Source organism: Cydia strobilella, chromosome Z, assembly GCF_947568885.1.
Source record: "Cydia strobilella chromosome Z, ilCydStro3.1, whole genome shotgun sequence".
In the NCBI taxonomy this organism is placed as follows: Eukaryota; Metazoa; Arthropoda; class Insecta; order Lepidoptera; family Tortricidae; genus Cydia; species Cydia strobilella.
Genome location: NC_086068.1, coordinates 11537593 through 11554842, shown reverse-complemented (window position 1 = coordinate 11554842; position 17250 = coordinate 11537593). Strand labels below are relative to the sequence as shown.

General features: G+C 38.0%; 2 protein-coding genes across 2 annotated transcripts in view; both read right to left on the bottom strand.

The window, feature by feature from the left end:
* Nucleotides 1-17250, bottom strand: part of LOC134754416 (triosephosphate isomerase) — a 279469-nt gene that overhangs the window by 58566 nt on the left and 203653 nt on the right. The gene's annotated exons all lie outside the window — the stretch shown is intronic.
* Nucleotides 1193-11433, bottom strand: LOC134754057 (uncharacterized). The gene is made up of 3 exons (XM_063690116.1): nucleotides 11143-11433; nucleotides 5135-5187; nucleotides 1193-3723 (listed from the first exon to the last, which is right to left on the bottom strand). Exons 1-3 carry the CDS (start codon nucleotides 11158-11160, stop codon nucleotides 1512-1514), a joined length of 2283 nt encoding a protein of 760 aa, XP_063546186.1. The 5' UTR covers nucleotides 11161-11433; the 3' UTR covers nucleotides 1193-1511.

The window sequence follows — 17250 nt, the reverse complement described above, 5'->3', positions numbered from 1 at the left end:
AAATCCAATACTGGCAATAAATTAAATTAAACCGTAACTTGTGTTGTATTTACATTGCGGGCCGAATTATTTTGTATGGTTAAAAATTTCATTATATTTCTAAACAAAATCTATCTCAATATACTTCTTAGGTCCTATGATTTAAATATTCGCCCGTAGGTATTGAATTTACACACTGTATAAACCGTCTAATCTAACTCTGCACCGACTTGAAACTTTAATGAGCAATAGATAATAATAATAAAATCTCGTGAAGTCTCGCCTTTATGAAGTTCAACCGGAAATCTCATAATAAATATCATGTTTTCATATAAATTTGGCGTTTATGGTGTCCTCAGATTTGGTAATTGCAAAGTCATTTCAGTTAATTTAGACGAACTCGATGCCTCTTGTAGCTATTATTGAAAACTGCGTTAAATATTAAGTGAAGGCATTGTCCTTTCTTTTTGCATTTTATCTGTCTTTCTTCCGAATTAAACTAAACGCCTACTTGTTTCATGAAAGCAACAATTATAGTAATCTTACTTTCACCTGTAGCTTGGTTTTGATTAGTAAGTAAATATATCAATTGCCTTAATACTTATTACTTATTGTAGATTATTACTTATTGTACTTAGTTAGATACATACAGAACGGTACCTATGTTGGCCAAATAGCGCGATGTCGGTACTCTTTCCACCACGGCCACGTCCACGGCACGGTGTCGTCAGCACTCGTCACAGTAAAACGACGCGGCGCCGCAGAAATCCTCATGCAGAAAATATCCTTTACGTTTTAGTGTTGAGTTACTCACTCGTGAGGCACCTCATTTGTACCACTCATTTTGTTAAATTGTCGCAGTACTTCACACTGCAGCGCCATCACCGTGAAACGTAGTAATACGTACGTAGTACGTTTCACGGTGATGGCGTCGCGCCGTGGACTTGCATGTGGCCAGGCCAGTGCTTTTTGTATAAGATACAGCGCGCTCAGTCCGAGGAAAATGATTAATGTGGCTAATAGTCGTGAACTCTATAGTAAAACTATGCTGCATCATCCGGAAACCCCAACGAGATAGCTAATAAAAACGGTCGCGGTGAAATGTACAAAAACAAAAAGAAAATAGGAAAAATGTACAGTCGGCATTAAAGCTTAAATATATTATGAAAGTTATCAGCATAATTCAGATCATACACAGTCATCTAGAGCTGATATTAGGTTTAATGTAATAAAATTACTCGTCAAGTAGTAATTTATGAATTTTGTAATTATAAAACTTCTTCATGTGTATATTACAACTTTGTCTAAGATTCGTAAAATGCATGAATGAATTCCGTTATCGCTTCTATTTACATAAATAATAATCGAGTATGATTATTACGGCTACTTATGAAACAATTTAAAATATAAATATTCACTTAGCAACAGCTGTGTATCAAACAACGCACTCGCGGTCTTCCCTGTGTTTTTAACGTAGACTAAGATCACGGATAATGTAATAACCTAACAATAGCACTATAGTTCGGAATTGTTCATATTTTATCACCATATTTGAGCTTCCCTCTCACGGTGGATGAATCCGTTGGGTGCTCATTCGTGAATCTGTGGAGATGTCTGAGCGACGTCGGGAGCACCGACCTGCCAGAACTCTTGTCCGTTGATGTAAACTCCTTTAACACTGAAAACCTATGCGAAGGTTCAGCTTTTGTTGCTGCGACACTTTGTAGTCTTTTTTTCTCACGAGTGCGTATGCTTTGCTTGGTGCCAGGATGGTGTTCTGTTGTAGGCGTGGCCGCCGTATCCGTGCTTTGTATCCTGTAAAAGCGAAGCGTAGAACCTGTGGTTGTGGCCACCGACGACGGCTGAGAAGTCGTCGACGGTGTGGGGGGCTCGGCGTACTGAAAGTTGTCGTTGGAAGCAGCCGGAGCCGACAAAGGGTCACCGTGCAACGCTTTGATAGCCATTGCCGAGTAATATTGATGTACCGGTGAAGTTTCTTTTATAGTATACGCCGTTGGTATATCTGTCGATTTAAAATTATCGAATGCCGCATTTATTTCCGCAGATGTAGGCGTATCGTCCTCTAGGGTTACACCCGACCCAGAGGAGTTCGGGTCTTCTAGATGGTCTAGTACGGATTGATGTTGAGTGTGTCCTCCAAAACTTATATTTTGGGTCGATATCGACTTGTTTTTATTTTTGTTTCGTGCAGCCGCTCTGTCTTTGTTTTCTGACGCTTGAACGTTTGAAGGAGAGGCATATGTGTCGTAATCAAAGTTGTTAGAGTAGCCTTTGAAATCAACAAACGGATCTTTGAAATTCGTAAAGCCAGTTTGTGTCTGCGCGGATGCCGAGGAGTCGTAGGACCCCGGCTTGTAGTCGTGCACGACGGTGCTGGACAAAGAGAAAGGCGCCGGCACACTGGCCTGCTGCAGCCGGTAGTCTGCGAGCTTGTCGTCGCCGTAGTATGGGTTCGGCGTTACATAACGACTTTTCAGTTTAGACTTGTCTTTAACTTTAAAAGATGGAATCCGCCTGTAATCGCCATAGTTCACTTCCGATGAAGTTTCGTAATGTGGCGTTGGCGTCGTTGGTGTAGGTTTCGGCACCTTCTTTGGACGACTGTGGGGCGAATATATACCTTCATAGTATGAAAAGTCAGTCGATGCGGACGGTTTAGTTGGTTTTGAGTATTTTTGTGTCCCATATTTGTGGCGTTTGGGGGCACTTCCGCTGATTCGTAAACCCTGGCTATTGTAAGAGCCCTTGGGAGGAGAACCCAGGCTGTCTTTTATTACGTCAATATCTGATGTAATTTCGCCATGATCGTGAAATATGTGATCATGGGTAACGTCGCGAGGATTGTAAGCAGCGTATTCTAAATGCGATGGCGTTCCCATCGACCCGACAGCTGTTAATCCCGTGAAGGGGTCGGAAGAGAGAGCCAGCAAGGAATGTGAGTTTTTGAGAGGAATCAGTGGATGATGCGCGGCCAGCGCGGACATGCTGGCGAGGTGGTCGCGCGGCCCGTGTGCCCCGTGTAGGCCCACGACGCCGGTCAGCTTGGGCCTGTCGTCAAATACTACCTTGTGTATGTGCTCTTCGCTATACGTGTGAATGTGTTCGGTGTCGCCGTCGATAATTTTTTCAACTCGTTGCGGTCTCCTAATCTTTTTAATAGTTCCGGATCCTGCCACGTCCGAATAGAACTGTTCATGAAAACTGGACACCGGGTGTTCTTCTTCGGGTTGAGGTCTATTTCGCACCGTTACAATACGTTTAGGCTTAACTTTTTTGATCTTCTTTCGCGGTGTCTCATTAACCTTTAAAACCTTCACTCTTTTCGGGGTCGAAGCGGCGGTCGCTGCTGGAGCTGAGAAGGCGGACGGCAGGTAGGAGTCTTCCGGTTCGGGAGGAGGATCCAGGTCGTAATCCTGCTCTTCGACTTCAGAGTGGTTCGGTCCGTAGTAGCCTCGGGCTCTATACAGTGGCAACAACTTGGAGGCCGCAGCCGCAACTCCTGGCAGTCTATTATGGGACTCCTCAAACAGCTCCTCTGAATCAAGTGGTACGATGCTGGCAACAGATGGCAATGCCACGTTCATTGGGACCGCTACAGCCCCTTCTGCGTTCGGTAAGTAAGCGGGAGCATATTGGGACTGCGCAGGATGTTGCGTTATATAAATCTTCTTGTGGTGGTGTATGTGCTTCACCTTTTGTGGTAGATGTATCCGGATCTTTTTTCTGCAACAAAACAAAGTAGTGTCGGTATATCTTTGCGAGTGATCGATCGCATGCATGTTCATCGTGTTTTGCCGGTGGCGGTTCCGCTTAGTGTCAATGGCTCGCGCGTGATGCGGCAGCGGCTTTCGCTGCTACGTCGCCGCGACGTCGCTGCCGCCCCGCCGTCACACTTCGCGTAATTCACACATTTCGGAACGCCAGTGTAAGTGTTACCGATCGTCTTTACCTCATAGTGCGTAATGTCCCTAGAAATACTCGCACTTTCTACTGGCCAAGTACTCATTACGCCTGGTTGGCTGATTCATTTCAAGCAATTAGCGCTTAGCGGGGAAACATAACAATTTAAGGTCGCAATCGCTGGTGCATTGACATCAAATTTTACAGCGCGTGGCTTAGGGCGATTAATAGGAATGCTTTCGCAAAAGATCATGAGAAACGATGAAGGACACAAAGTCATTTGACGTGTTTATGTGAAACTGTTAAATGGTAACATATTAACATAATACCAGTTGTATTGATCTTGGAGGTAATTAGTGTATATGGATTAGCCTGCCATGGTTATCATTGCCATTTGTAGGTATTTTGACCATAAATAATATGTTATTTATTTTTGGTATTAAAAAAATAAGCATCTAGGATTGATAACACGTGCAAAATTAAGATTAGTACCTATTTAAATATACCAATAAAGCGTTTAATTAAAACTTTACATTAACTTTGATAGGTACTGTTGTTCTCATTTTCCGGTTGATAATTAGTTAAAAAAGGAAAATCAAGAAATCGTAATAAAATATAATTATCATAATAGACTAATTTTATTTGCTTCTATGTAAAATAATATAAATATAAACCTCAATATGGCGTGGCGTGGCAAGTTAAAGGATGACTCACGTTAGACCGGGCCGTGTCCGGGCCGGAGCTTCCGGCGCTTCGTTTTCTATGGAAGGCATCACGTGATCACCTGTCATGCCATAGAAAAGTAAGCAACGGAAGCTCCGGCCCGGACACGGCCCGGTCTAACGTGAGTCATGCTTAATCGTGTTTCTGTGTGTGTGTGTAATATATTTCGCATTGCTTCTAGCTAAACTTTTTACCGTCCATCTCCATAATAAAAGTATTTACCTAATAATAAAACCATCACCACCACCACAAAATAGTTGCAATCGGCCTGGTCATACCTCGCCTTGATATGTGACGTTTTCAACCAAAAGGTACCACATTGTCGCTTGTCGATATGGTTGATTTCGAATTGAAGCTATATGGAAATAGCGCCTTATTGACAACCGACAATAAATACCCTCTTGGTTGAAAATGGCACATATATTAATTCTGTGTGCGTTTCTGCAACGTATCAACAACATTCAAGCTACGTTTGTTATCTACTCATTTTGAAGTTTGTTTGTCTACTTACTTTGGCCCATCGGCGCTAACGTGGACACACGCAACAGCTACCAGGACGGCGAACTGAAAAAATAAACAATAGTTAGGTTTTAAGAATCCCCGGCAAGCTCGGCCAAATTGCACCTTCCTATACAAACGTAGTGTCGCTCTCATTTTAAAACTACTACGTGTTGGATTGTGATGAAACTTTGCACATACAATGACATGAAGTATATCTAGGTCCGAAATCAGTTTATATAGCTCCAGTTTATAAAACAAACGAAATAGAGCAAAAACAAGTTTGTATGAAAAGCTTAAATTCGCTGTATTTTTGTATGCATGGTGGTATGGTAGCTACATAAACTAATTACAGACATATACCTTATCCTATTGTAAGGACAAAGTTTCAGAGCAATCTATAGCTAGTCGTTTTAAAATAAGAGCGGAACTACGTTTGTATGTAGAACCGAGCTTGCCGGAGACTTTTAATACTTTTAATTAACAATCAGCAGTATTTTTTTATTGAGGCAACGTTGTCGATTTGCTTCAGAGGGATTACTCGTAAAACTACCTCTTGTCTATGTACTTAAGCAGGCAAAACAATTCGTTGACGCTTGAACGGTACAAATCGTGAATGAAATTGTACAAGTTCCTATTGTAAATAGGTAGGATTATCAAATCAGATTCAACATCAAATAACTAGGTATTCGTAAAAGATTCTTTCTTTCGTTTTGATTGTATACCGAGTAGGTATCTATTAAAAAAATAACAATTATGGCACCACAACAAAAAATCACATAGTTGTAGTAATAATATAACAAAGTCAGTACTTAGTAAGTACATATGAAAAAGTCAGTGCGTAGTGCAAGGCTGTGGGATTTACAACCGGCGCATGCAAAAATTTAAGTCATCCAGTGAATGAACACTCATATTGACAAAATTAGTACAAAACTTTCTCAATTTACCTATGTCTTAAGAAATATTTTAAAAAAGCAGAGATATTAAAACGGCCGTTGCTGCATATGCTTTTCCCCTAACCCGCCTCCAATATGGAATAATTTTGTGGGGCAATAGCACAGACATAATGCAACTATTCATACTGCAGAAAAAGTACATAAGGATTCTTACAAATATTAAAAACTGAAATCTGTAGACCTTACTTTCAAAACTTGAAAATTTTAACTTTACCGTTTTTATTTTTTACTAAGCCAAAAATTAGTCCGCAAGAACCCTAGTTTATATACAAAAGCAACAGACCGTCATACATGTGCCATAAACGGGTTACTAATGATTTACCAAACAGAAATTGCCAAAATTTCAGATCCCAAAAAATGTTTCCCAAAATTTGATTTGCCAATATTATTTTTCCCAAAAAAATGTTACGCAAACGTTTTATTTAGTTTAAGAATGTTAAGGCAATGAATCACTTACCAAGTAGTGTTTTCACCAATTTACATTAAGTAAAATGTTTCAGTTGGCAAAACATATTTTGAGAAGGCAGCAATCTCAAGCCTAAGGTCCAATTATGAAGGGGTTTTTTTGCAAGGGTGTTTTTTCCACTTGGGGCAAATTCTAAACAGGTAAATGGGTGTGTAATGAAACAATTTGTTTATGTGTAATGTTTACTATACTCGATTTCTGTGAGATAGCAGTTCTAACCTAACCTAAACCTACTTTAAAAGCAGTTCGTTTTGTGTGGGGTCGCAGTTCTAACCTAACCTAAACCTACTTTAAAAGCCGTTCGTTTTGTGTGGGGTCACAGTTCTAACCTAACCTAAACCTACTTTAAAAGCCGTTCGTTTTCTGTGGGGTCGCAGTTCTAACCTAACCTAAACCTACTTTAAAAGCCGTTCGTTTTCTGTGGGGTCGCAGTTCTAACCTAACCTAAACCTACTTTAAAAGCCGTTCGTTTCTTGTAGGGTCGGAGTTTTAACCTAACCTAAACCTACTTTAAAAGCTGTTCGTTTTCTGTGGGGTCATAACAAGTAATTTGACTAAATGTTTATTGTGTAATTTTTTTTTGCCTTAATAAAACATTTAGCAAATGACCAAATGCTTAAATGTTAATTTTCGTAGTAATATTCTGCTTAAAGAAAATTTGACCAAATGAAAATATGCGTATTGTAAACTTGCCAAAGATAGCATTGACAAATAAAACATTTGCTAAAATTTGTTTGGGTAATGAAATTTGACCAAATTCTTTTTGGGAAAACGGCAGGATCCCGCCATAAACTTAGATATAAAGATAAAATACCCATACCTTCAAGGAACTTACAAATTAGTAATAAGAGCCTTCACTTAATGACTATAAGAATTTACAATTACCTTCCAATAGAAATAACTAAAGTGCAAACATACACAAAATTCGTTAACAAGCTGAAAACCTACCTAATACACCACACTTTTTATTCACTGCAAGAGTTTTTCAATGCAAATAAAGTAATATTCTAAGATTATAAAATAACATTAAAAACACTAATACTGTACGTAGTAATAGTTCTTTTAGTATTAATTGAAATATGAATGTACCCCTGTCTTGAAAATGAAAAATGATTCATTGGTTACACAACAGGTTTTAACTAGATTCAAAACAAGAATCTTCTTTTAAGTAAACAGATACTTGTGCCAGAAGGCTCCGCTCTTCCATTAATAACAAGGTTTACCAAAATTATCTTATGTGTTATGTGTATGTTTTATAAATGTATGTGTAATTGCAATACCCTTTTAGGGTAACATGTTGTAATGGAACTGGAGCAATAAATACATTCTATATTATATTCTATTCAGTTTTCCAATTTTAATAAATCATTTCTCAGCATTAATTAATAATTAGAAAATGAATTGCAATTTAATTAATCTTTATTTAATGAATGTACTCGTAATTTCTACGATATTTTATTACTTTCAAAGTTTTTGAGTTATAAAAAACACAAGTAAATGAACATAAAAAATAGTGAATGAACACCGCAAAACCTAGTGAATGCACATTATTTAGATCTTTTAAATCAGCAATAAAAATATTTTTTTAAGAATAATAGCGTTTCCAGCACTACTTTAGTAGATATAACGAAAGCGTTCATATCTTTTTTCCTTGTTCATATTGATTTCCAATAGATTGGAATGTAATAAAATGATGGTTATTCACCAAGACAGTTGAAATTTTCACAGATGATGTATTTCTGTTGCCGCTATAACAACAAATACTAAAAAGTACGGAACCCTCGGTGCGCGAGTCCGACTCGCACTTGGCCGGTTTTTTCCTTTTGAGGCGTACCTGGTCTAATAGGTTTCGTAGAACCCTAAAAAACCTCGCACTCGTTCAAACGCTCGATATTGAATCGAAATTGAAATACAGTTATTTTTATATGTGCTTACACTGTTTACTCGATTTTTTGCATATCGGGGAGTATTCAGGTATGCCCAAACCTTTAATTCTTTTTTTATAAACTGGAATAGATGTCATATATTAAAGTCTTTTTTTATATTTAGAAATGTCGAGTTAATTTATTTCTGCTCAAAAGCGAAGAAAATAAGTCAGTTGTATGTTGTACCTATGTGACCGGTCATACAAAACGTACCTATGTGAAAAGCATTCACCAAACTGAGAAACTAAATGTTTTTTGTTTTTAGGGTTCCGTACCCAAAGGGTAAAAACGGGACTCTATTACTAAGACTTCGCTGTCCGTCTGTCACCAGGCTGTATCTCGTGATATGTAATAGCTAGACAGCTGAAATTTTCACAGATGATGTATTTCGGTTGCCGCTATAACAACAAATACTAAAAACAGAATAAAATAGAGATTTAAGTGGGCCTCCCATACAACAAACGTGATTTTTAACCGAAGTTAAGCAACGTCGGGCGGGGTCAGTACTTGGATGGGTGACCGTTTTTATAGATAATGGTACGGAACCCTTCGTGTGCGAGTCCGACTCGCATTTGGCCGGTTCTTTGTGAATAGACGCGATTATCCTAAAGCGTTATATATTTACGAAAATAAAAGTAATTTATATTAATGTTATATAATAATACATATAATCCAAAGATTCACTTATTTACTTACAAGAGCTTAAGTAGTGTGACCAATATGATGATAATGATCCTTCCGGCCGATTTCGACCATGACGACCACTTCGACTCCTAGTAACTAAGAGCTGACTGTTACTGTTAGCACGGCGCTTGTGCGCCCGAATATGGCTGACGTAGCCGATCTTAAGAGGCGAACCCCCGCGCACATTGAGAGCACGTGAGGACACCAGCCACATAGTGGTAGTGAGTGGAAGCAGGCTGGCGTGCTTTCAGCTCGTCGCGTTTAGCGTCGAGGTCAACTTTACGTTGCTCCTCGAAATCGCGGACTTTGTCCTGCGACTCCTGCATCAGCCTGCGCCACTCAGGACGCTGTGCTGCCAAACCTTCCCACTGAGAGGGCTCGATGTTGCATCTTTTCATATGTCGTTTCTGAATATCTTTGTACCGGAGGAGTTGTCGCCAGGTTTCCGCTTACCCTCCTCTAGTTCAGAAAAAAAGATGCGCTTCGATACGTGACCGCACCACCGAAGCTGTCGACGCATTAGGTAAGCCTCTATTCCACCGACCTTGGCTCGTCGCAGAACTTCGGTATTTCGCACTCGGTCAGACCATCTGATGTTCATGATCTTACGTAAGCATTTGAGGTGGAACCGGTCTAAGGTACCTACAAATGTGATGACGGTACACGCACCACTTCTCGGAAGAGTACAAAAGGTTTGGCAGCACGTTCGCCATATATACAGAAATTTTGGTGACCAATATATACCTACACCAACCTTCTTTTTTTAACACCAGCCGGGCTAGCACATGATTGGCGCGACAGCATCTCGCCATGAGATAGACTACCCGACCCTCTTTAATTAATACAGTTAGAAAAAGACGGGTAGTCTATCTCGCGGCGAAATACTGTCGCGCCAATCATGTGCTTGGCCTACAGCATCGAGTTGTTTACCTATCAGTGGTCTATCCGATGCATTTTGGACACTGCGTTTGCATAGATTTGCAAGACTTAATTTCATTCTTGTCTCATCAGCATCACGGAACCTCGATAGAACAGATCTTTGTCGTTTTTCGTAATGCAAACTGCTAATGACCGGCATTCGCTCATGCCCTCTGTGGGTTTTCGACTGTACGTGGGTACTCAAATCTGTACGTGGGTACTCAAATCTCTACGTGTTCGACTCACATCCAAGTTTCAACGTATAATTTTGTGTTGTGTTTAAGAGTTATCGAGGTGCATTAATATTATAATAAAATGTAGTCTTTATAAAAATCTTACCATTAATCATAATTTATTGGCATTGTGTGCTCGAAAAATTAATCATATCAATAAAACATTTATTTAAGGTATTAAATATATACCTATATTTTTAAGAATTTATTGTGTTAAGTACATTTCTTTCCTCGAATTTTATTAGTGCCAGAAATAAAGAATATCAGTTTAACCGGTGTATTTACGGCGTTCAGTTAATATTTTACTTAAGCTTGTAAATGACAAGGAAGATATTTAATCTGTGCGTAAAATAAAGTTTGCATGCATTACATTATATCGACCAGTCTGGAACACTTGGAGGATATAACCAAATGGAGACGTCTTGTCTGTAATTTTCTGTACAAAACTTTTTGCGGGGGAAGGGCACGTCAAATGTATACGTAATGTCAGATAAACGTTAGTCTATACAATGTGTATAACATTGGTCGTAGAGTTTCGACAGAGGGGAACGCCTGTTAATGGCTACTCCGTTTGGTTATATCCTCCAAGCTGGAAAAGGACATAATCCAAAACAAGTCCTTAGGTCCATATATAATATTTGTACATTTAATTTCAAATTAGACCAAATAGGTCATCATACTTCTCGAATTAAGTATTAGACTTCACTTTTTTTAAATCATGCAATCCTCATTAGGTTCACTTGTTCACTGTCCGAAAATGCACCTTTTATGTCACTTTCACCAGTCACTTAAAACACTATTCCATAACTACGTGTACTACGACACTACATGATACCGACCAATTTCCACCAATCCATGTTCACTTTCCGCTGTTGCGCTGGGGGAAGGTTTTTTTCACGTTTTTCTATATTTTTTTCATGGGAATGGAGCACTGGTCAAAACCGCACTAGCCTTCAAACTCGTATGATAATTATTCGCGAGCGTCTGATTATTTATAACATTGATTTTCACGCCTGAAAGGATGCACGCCGCGTGTGTGCGTAGTAGTGCACTTCAAGTGCAGCCGGCGCCCGCGCAGCGCGCCAGCCACTTTACGATCAATTTAAAATATTAACTGCATTGCTATTATACACGTATTAGATGCCTAAATAAAAAAACTTACGTAAATAGTAGGTAATTTAAAAAAATGCCTGAAAATTTGATTGCTTAGATACGACTGACGTTCTGGATGTATTTATTTTTATGATTAGTAAGTGTATAAGAAAAAATGAAATCTGATCTGTTAATATATTTGTGACATTTTGAGTGCTTAAATGAAAAAGCTATCTTAGCAGTTAACATATTTCTGATGATTTAAACGCGCATGCCTTTATGGACACCCGGCCCGCGCACATATATCTGCTGCTGACTGTACTGATAAAGTAAAGACCTGATTCATCTTCTACTCTACCCTAAGAGAAGGCCTGCGCCTAGTGATGGGGCTAATATAGGCTGGTAAAAAAATTCAACAACAAGTTATTGGCAGATACAGCATTTTATTAAAATAGTTCAGGGGACTAGGATAACACATAACTTCAAACATTATGCTAGTACTACTAGTATTAAATCGAGATTAAATTTAAATGGGAGTAAATTGATTAGATATGGTAGCCTACTAACATGTGATAATCGCCATCTACACCAATTTAGAATTTAATCTTTAATAATCGATTTTCATGTCGAAGCACCGTGTATAAAAATGTATGGGGAACAAAATCAAACGTTACGTTACGTTTCGTGCGCAAATTGTCTTGCACACCCCTAGCAACGGCTGCAGGGAAACACTTCAATTTTTTGAGTTTTGTTCTTAAATATTATAATGTATAATATACCTATTAATCGTTCGTAAAGTGAAGTTCAATAATAATTATAATAAATAATAATTTAGCCGTTTATTTCCAATAGAGAACAATACATGCATGATTTATTATAAAGAACATATTGTTTTTACTATACTTATGCATATTTCAGTTATTTAATCTAATTATGATCTATTAGTCTTATAAAATTATATTATATTGTATGTACATGTTTTTAAGATTGTAACTAGGTAGGTATTTAATTTATATAAAATATTGCGATTATAATAATTTAAATTTAAATTCTATTGGATGTTCATTTTTGGAAATAGGCCTCCTCCATTCATACTATGCCATAATTCTCGATCGGTGGCGGCACGGGTCCATGTGGCGCCGGCCACTACGGCCTGGATGTCGTCTCTCCAGCGGCGTCTCGGGAGGGCGGCGGCTGTCTCTAGGGTACTATCTTTTCGCTCCATCGTCCGTCCTTAATCCTAGCTGTAGCCCACCGCCATTTTAATTGACATGCCTTTACTGCCGCATCTATTATTTTTGTTTTATTGCGTATTTCAGTATTCTTCACTCTGTCGCTCAATTTAATGCCTAAAATAATCCTTTCGACCTTTCTTTGAAACACTTTAAGCTTATTTATAGAATGCTTTGTTATTAGCCAGGTTTGACATCCGTAAAGTAGAGTTGGGGTCACAACAGAGTCCTTAAATTTCTTTTTGAGTTTGATATCCATCCCTGACTTAAGTATAAAGTAGAGTTTAATAGAAAAGACAAATAATGTAAACAAATATGACAGATTTTATTAGCATTTGACGTACATACGTAACCTGAAAAATTTACGATTGTTGTTTTCATTGCAATATTAAGAATTAACATACCTATATTTTAACTACTAATAAAATAAAATATTTAAGTATTTAAACTATTGATAAAATCATGGATCACAAAAAGTGCGAAATTACGAAGAAATTAAGGTAGATTGGTTGGTTTACATTATTTGTCTTTACTAGGTATTAAACTCCACTTTAAGGAGTCGTAACTCCAGTCGTGCGTCGGAGCTGACACACACACACACACACACACACACACACACACACACACACACTTTTTTATTGCTTTATATGATTGATGGTGGAATAAATAAGAATAACGTAGTTCACTTATATGCAAATTTAAAAATAATAATAATAATCCGTATATCCAAAAAGCTTAACAAATTAACATAATAAAATTAAAATAATCATTAAAAAAAAAAATAACTACATGAAACATAATATAAAATGAATATATGCATAAAAACAGGCTAAAAATACTTATTTCATCTCAAATAATACATATACATTGGTTTTATTACAATAAAAACTAAAAAGCGTAAAATAAATAAATGTTCTTAAAACGACAATAATTAACTTACATACAAACATAAATATTTAAAATACATAATGTCTTTTTGTCAATAACCAGTACTTAACTCTTACTGTTTAAAGGTCTCGTTTAACTTGCCCCGTAAACAAGTCTGGCAGAAAAAAAAATACCCACATATTCCTATTACTAACCAATTAAATCTAAACCTTACGTTAAGACCATTAGGGGCGATTCTTAGTTTTATTCTTGTATTTAATTTTAGTTCACATGCAAATGCAATTGTTTATTGTTAAACATTATCATAAGTGTTTGCTTATTGCGTTATTTGTAAATAATTACTTTAAGTTAGCTATTTATAAGTTGTCTTATAAGCAGGCATCGTAAACTGCGAGCGAAATCCATTGAAGTACTAGGGTTGTTGTCAAGTCAAAGTACGTCATTTTAATGGATTTCGCTCGCAGTTTACGATGCCTGCTTATAAACGAAATTTCTGTAATTTCTTAGACAATAAAATTTCTTTAAACCGAATAACATAAATAATACTAGATCCAGACTCAGATCATTTACCATGAAAGTGATGAAAGCAAAGAAGGCTCACTTGGCTTGTACATGGCACATGACCCTACCGGACTCCCACGTCAAGTCATGCTGGGCCAAATCGCAAACGCCAGGAGGCCAGGCCAGATCTGCTTCGATATTCAACCTCACAATTTGGAGTCTTAGGCTGAAATGAGACCAGAGTGGCGTCGAGATCTCAAAGCGGGTTCATGTAGACAAACATGACAGGGGCTGGGTAGAGAACCTTACCTCCGCACTGCTTGATCTCCTCTCTTGGACTCTTGCCAAGTTTTGTGATTGCTGCGGCAGAAGATGCCGCTCTGGTATTGGACTCTTCAGTCATCGCAGACGTTGCAATCAACCTCCCCGTAACACCTGATTTTACCCGACGCTGCAACAATTATCTGCTATTGATGTCGTGGTCAGTGATGGATGATGATATAAATGGTATTTCTTGTACCTATTTAATTTTGTTATTGTAGAATATTTACACCTAAAATAAAACTACATTATAGTCTGATTTTCTTTACTGTGAAGAAGAATTCATTTGTTCTTACGTAAAAAATGTATGTCGTAGTACTTTATAGTTAAAAAAAGATAGTCTAAACAAATATAGATCTTTTATCTAAAACATTATTTTAGTACAAGTGGGACCAAAGTGGGATCTACTGAAAGTGCCCTGACTAGACGAGAACGTAAAGGTCTCTCCGCACTCATGCGCGAATCACGGCGCGAAGCCGCGAACGTAAGTGTGGCGTCGATTTCGCAGATTGTTCACGCCTTCGCGCCTAGTTCCCCGTTTTTTGTCGGTTTTTTAGCCCGCGTCAAAGGAGGCGCGAAGCGCGAACTGGCAAGACTCCACATTACACACTATTTTGACTCATATGTGGCAAGATAAATAATAATTATTTTACAACAAAACAAAATGGAAAAATAGCTAAATCACGTATGATGCCATAGATAACTAGCAGTTAAACTCGATCAGCTGATGCTTTTCCGCCATCTTGGCGAGAACCAAACTGCGAAATCGCCGTGAAGTTTGCGAGTGTGGAGTCATACGTCAACGTCGCGACATGTTCTCTCCGCGAAGTCGCGCCGCGATTCACGCACATAGTCTGGAGAGGCCTTAAGCATCAAGGTTCGTACCACCTTTTTAATTATGAGCAAGTGCGATGAAAAATATATTGTTTTGTCATCATCATATATTTAAGAGTAAGTCTCTTGTCGGTGGAGCAATTTCCATGTTTCGCGGTCCTCTGCCTAAAGGAAGATAAAGTATTGTTTTGTATTGTACCAAATGTGTTTGTCCTGTAGACCGTAAACTTGTAGTTTGCCGTAGTTTGTTAAACAAATGAACGCCATGTAAGTAAGTGGTGACATGGTAAGTGGGGTTTAGGCGGAGTAGGTCACTTTCTTATGAGGTCACTTCGTGATATCATTATTCTCAATTTTTGAGACGTTCACGTTTGACGATTTGTCTTAATTGTACAAAAATTGTCAAGGTCCAGTTCAGCGGGGCTAAGATGGACGGCTGTCTATCATTTGTCACCATACCTGTCACGCTTTAACAAGTACGTAAGTGCGAGTGACGCATGATATGTCAAGTGATAAAAACGCGACCATGATACCGGTGCTGATTGAATGAATCTGACGATGTATTTTATAGAATAAAATTTCCGAGGAGAAATAATGATATGTATAATGTAGGTAACGTACCGAAATACCGATTGTACCATAATTAGCACGTACCGGCTGAGTCCACGCAACGTGTGCCATTTGAGTGGAGAAGTAGACCAAACTATAAGCATTCAAGTTAGTAGGATGACATGAGGATGACTCAAAGATGGGCCGGGCAGCGAGCACTGCTCGCGTGAGCTCCCCTGCGCACACGCAACACATCCGCATTATAATACCGATCGCGTAACAACTAGGTACATACAAACAACCGTTTTTTGAGGAAATAACTCGATAACAACTAAATAATAATTGGTCTAGAAATGGTGCGCCGTACTTTGTAAAGGGTTCCGTAACTATTAAATGTTACAAACAAGTCGAACCAAGAAACACAATGTATTTTACTAACTGTAATTAGCATAGTTTGACGGCTATAGCTTATTATTTCCCGTTTAATACAAATTAGTTTAGTAAACATAAAAATGTGTTTTCTTTTCATATAACTGTTGGTTTCTTACCTATGTCATTTTATTTATTTCTGTTTGTTTTACTAGGTAAGTACTTAATTGATATTAAATAATTTCCTTAATTTTTTTATACATTACAATTATGTGGATTTTTAACACCCGAGTAAGCAGCTAACGCGTGATTTAACGAAATACGAGTATAATAGTAGATTGTTAACCAAGGGATGAAAGGCACTCATTTCTGCCGAGGTATTTTGGTGCTCGAACGCAGTGAGAGCGCCAATAGTCCGAGGCAGAAATGATGCCTTTCACCCGAGTTAAACACTCTACTTTTCATTTCGAATACAAGGAAAGTAAAATGCATGTGTTTTTTTTAAAACATGACAAGTATACATTTTTATAGTATTTCTTGAGGGTACTTTCAATTAACAATTCAGGCAAAAGTATCGTTATTTATGGAATGGAGAGTCAAATATTAGAATGGAAATTGTATAACAAATCCATTTAAACTCAAATTTCAATTGCGTATCGTAAAAAAATTAAAAAAATCGTACTTCGAACGTAAAATGCTCTAGTGCAGACACGTATCATTTTCTGCACACCTTTTAGAACAACAATGACCCTCTTTCAGAGCATGAGAAATGAAAACTAATTTAACTACCAGTTACGTATCGTTGTTATTACGTATATATTTTTGCTAATTGATTACCTTTCGTGCCTAGTTAACAAAAAATCTTGTCTGATCTTTATTCCAAAGTGTGTAAGTATAATATGTTGGTATATTGTCCATCAGAAACGAAAGTAAGACTGTTTTCTGTTAAGTGCTTAAATAGGAGTCCGTGGTTATTGTGAGTTAACTATCATATCACAAGTTACTATTACTAGCCATGACCGTGGAAGGTCTTGCACTTGCCGGCCACGGTCCACCGCATGCAACGATGCAACGCACACACCTACAACTTTTTAGTCAATTATCTACTTTAATATAAAGAAAGAAAGCCTATGCGAATAGAAAAAAAGATTGTACTTTTTA